The 3,335-nt window shown below is 39.3% G+C and overlaps 1 protein-coding gene and 1 long non-coding RNA gene across 2 annotated transcripts in view; both read left to right on the top strand.

Moving 5' to 3' along the window:
• LOC107837561 (uncharacterized) overlaps positions 1-278 on the top strand; it is a 2,059-nt gene extending 1,781 nt beyond the window's left edge. The window contains exon 2 of the long non-coding RNA XR_001663580.1: positions 167-278. This is a non-coding gene — a long non-coding RNA (uncharacterized LOC107837561). The remainder of the gene's footprint in view (positions 1-166) is intronic.
• A 381-nt stretch (positions 279-659) lies between these two features.
• Positions 660-2,596, top strand: LOC103146089 (apolipoprotein D-like; the record flags this gene model as incomplete). Its single annotated transcript, XM_016677266.1, has 3 exons — positions 660-802; positions 2,133-2,221; positions 2,289-2,596. Coding segments are annotated over 3 exons (477 nt in total), but the record flags the coding sequence as incomplete, so codon positions are not given.
• Positions 2,597-3,335: the final 739 nt, after the last annotated feature.

The raw sequence follows: 3,335 nt of genomic DNA, 5'->3' as shown, positions 1-3,335 counted from the left end.
TGTGTAGATCGGTTCTCCTGAGCCTTGCTAATGACCTAATTATTCTTTTCAGGTGTGGTGCAGCAGAGGCACATCTAAAAGTTGCAGGACAGAGGCCCTTGAGGACTGGAGTTTGACACCCCAAATTTGGATCCTCTAGTGACAGACAGGTTAAATATCGGCAAAGGTAATGCGGTTGGTTCTCCAGACAAATTTCTGTTTTGTGTTCTGGGTTTTTGAGTTCAGTGGGCTGTTCTCTCGAGCACAGACCAAGGGATGCTTTTTATTTTTACATCCTTATAAGTAAAATATCAGACTCACACGATTGCCGACATGTTTGGAGCACGTTTTATGTGATTTTTTTTCACATAAAACTCCAAGAATATCAAGTTACTGTTGGGTTTCTTAATTGTTTTGGTGCCAGTGCTGTGCATGCACTTTAAAGTAGCTTATTTCCTCTAGTTAGATGCATTTTATATTGCATGAGAGTAATTTAATTGCACAAGTGAAAGGGACAAATTGTTATTTTGTGGTAAGAAAACTGCCACAAGTTTGTCTTTCATCCTTGTAACTAGCTGATGCAATTCTTATTTTGGTCAAAATTAATGAACATCAACATTACATACACAAAGATCATTTGTTTCTCTTAAATTAATCAAGAAGAGACATCAAATCTCTAAATCTGTTTCTTCCAAAAGAGTGAATTGATATTTCATCCAGTAAAACATCAGCAATTGTACCATTTTAAGTTTAAAGATGCTAATAAGCATCTTCGAGAGAGAGAGAAGCACAATCCAGCAAAGTTATTTTCCACAGAGCTGCTGTAGCCTGGATATTTCATAACATACAGTAAATGAGGCCAAACCGCCAAAGCCATTTACGGCTGTGACTGAGGAAGAACCGAGGCGCATTATGCACCTGATTGTTCAGATTAATGAACATTTAAAATCGCTTTATGAATAATATGTGGGCCAGGGAGGATTGAGAAGTCGTGTCCATGAGACAGTAAACTGTCACCCCGAATGAGCCTCGCACCAAGCACATCCCCGTTGCTCCCGCCGAGGGGTCTGCGTCGAATCTGTGTCACACATGGTGTGAAACCGAGGCTGTTTGAAGCGAGGCCTCGGGACAGGGATCACACTCCGGCATGAACGGGGTTTTATACAACGGGGCGGGGAACGCTGAAGGTTTCAAGGCCAGTAAAGAGATTTCCTGCTGAGGAAACAGAAGAGCTCTGACGCCCAGGAGCTAATCACTGAGCGCTAATGGATTCAATCTGCCCTGACTGACAATTCCCCATCCGAACATGACAGACTCCTCCTCAGTTCACTTCAATTCAGCCAACTGGAACAGACATCCTGCATTTGAACATTTCTAACAAACATTACGTCCTAGAGCGTTGTTGCCGAGTGCAAAGTTTTATCAGACTCTTTCGAAATATCAGTACTTGTAGATTTAAGCCCAGAAGTTTCTAAAAATTTAATTTTGTGCACTTGAATTCTTTAAAAATGATCTTTTTCTAACCAAATCTCAGGAGTCTCGTTGCACAACGAGAAGCTGATGCAATCAGAACAAAGATTTTGCTTTCTGGCCGCCCACGTTCCAGCAGAGACCGGACTGAAGCTTTTCATCCAGCTGCACAGGAATCCTGGATGCACACTGCAAAAATAGACTGAAGTATCAGCCATTTTAAATAATTTAAGCTTGTTGCGGCTGTTATTGACTTGAGAAAAATATGAGCTTTCATTTTACTTTTTCATTCCCATGAAACTGCTGTTATGATTAGGGTAGGATCCCCCCCCCCACACACACACACACACTTTTATTTGTGACACAAGGGACTCTCTGGATGTGACATTATTCTCTTCTCAGGTCATGCACAAGGTAACCTCCAGTATATTGTGTTTTTGCAGCAGAATAACTTTGCTTTTTCTGCAGACGCAAGATTAAAACCATAAAGAGACAGAGAACTCTTTGGTTCAACAATGTTGAAACCTTTCCTTTTAGATCTTTGAATCTTGAGTCACTCAGATATGTTCTCAGAGCTGCTGTGAGTTAAACTTCCTGCTTGTTTTTGAACATCGTCAGTCAAACAGTCCTGCGGCCTGTAATCCTGAACAGAACTGATTTACTTTTTTATTTTTAACCTGCAGTGACGATGGAACCGTCAGGTCTGCTTTTGGCACGGTTGAAGTGAAGGACCCTGCTGAGCCAGCCAAGCTGGAGGTCACCTTCTCTGATGGTAAACAATTTTCTTTCAGAAACGAGTGTATTTATTGAAGTTATTTAAAATCCTCCTGCTGCTGCAGTGATTCTTCTTCGGGGTTCGTACTGGCTTCTGTCCACCGACTACGACAGCTACGCTCTGGTCTACAGCTGCAAAAGCTACGGCCTGTTCCACGTGGAACTGGCCTGGATCCTGAGCAGGCAGCCCACTCTGCCCAAAGATATTACTGAGTACCTGCTCAGCATCCTGTCCTCCATCGGCGTCAGCGTGGACAAGATGGTCTCCACCATTCAGGACGAGGCGTACTGCAGTCCCATGTACCAGTGAGACGGAGTCGTGTTAAAAAAGCGTCTCTATGACAAGCCTCATCTTATTTAAAGAAATGTCTTCTACATGTTTGTGTTTTATTTTGTGGAAATAAAATTCCTGATTCCTGCATCCTAAAAAAGGCATTTTTTATTCATTATGTTGGTTCAGTGGTTGCATTTAACATTTAGTTCATATTATATTATATTATATTATATTTAAGACTTATTTTTATATCTTTAAGTCAAACTTATTTATTTGGCAATGAAAAATGACATTGCTGTAAATAATTGGCTATTTTTGTTTAAAGTTATCTTTGGAGAAATGGAAAATTTATCTTGCTAAAACCAAGTAAAAGGCTAAATGGTGAAAATTTAAAATGCAAAATATGTAAATTCTGTCAATAAATATAAAACATTATTACAAAAGTACAAGCATTAATTGAAACAACTTTAATCCTTCATTAGGATGGCAAAACATAAGTGGTCACATGGTAGGAATAGGAAAAAAAAAACTTAAAGATTTTTAGCCAGTTTTCACCTGACATTGATTTAAAAATTAACGTCAGCAGAAATAACTTGCAGTTAATTAGATTTATTTTTATTTATTTGATGGCAGTAGAGTTTAAAGGTGAGATGTGCTTAAAAAATGTCTAATATATGTTTTAGAGTCAATTAAAATAAAAAATCCTGTCGCTTCTCAAGATGAACAAAATTCATCTGATGCTCAATGTTAGGAGAAAATCTTTAAACAGGCATTTTATTATCCTGAGGCTGGATTGTTTCACCATCACAGCATCTTGGAGTCAAATGTCCTTCAGGGA

The sequence above is a fragment of the Poecilia formosa genome, unplaced genomic scaffold, assembly GCF_000485575.1.
Source record: "Poecilia formosa unplaced genomic scaffold, Poecilia_formosa-5.1.2 Scaffold151, whole genome shotgun sequence".
In the NCBI taxonomy this organism is placed as follows: Eukaryota; Metazoa; Chordata; class Actinopteri; order Cyprinodontiformes; family Poeciliidae; genus Poecilia; species Poecilia formosa.
Note: the sequence above shows the minus strand (reverse complement) of the source record. Positions and strands in the feature narration are given on the sequence as shown.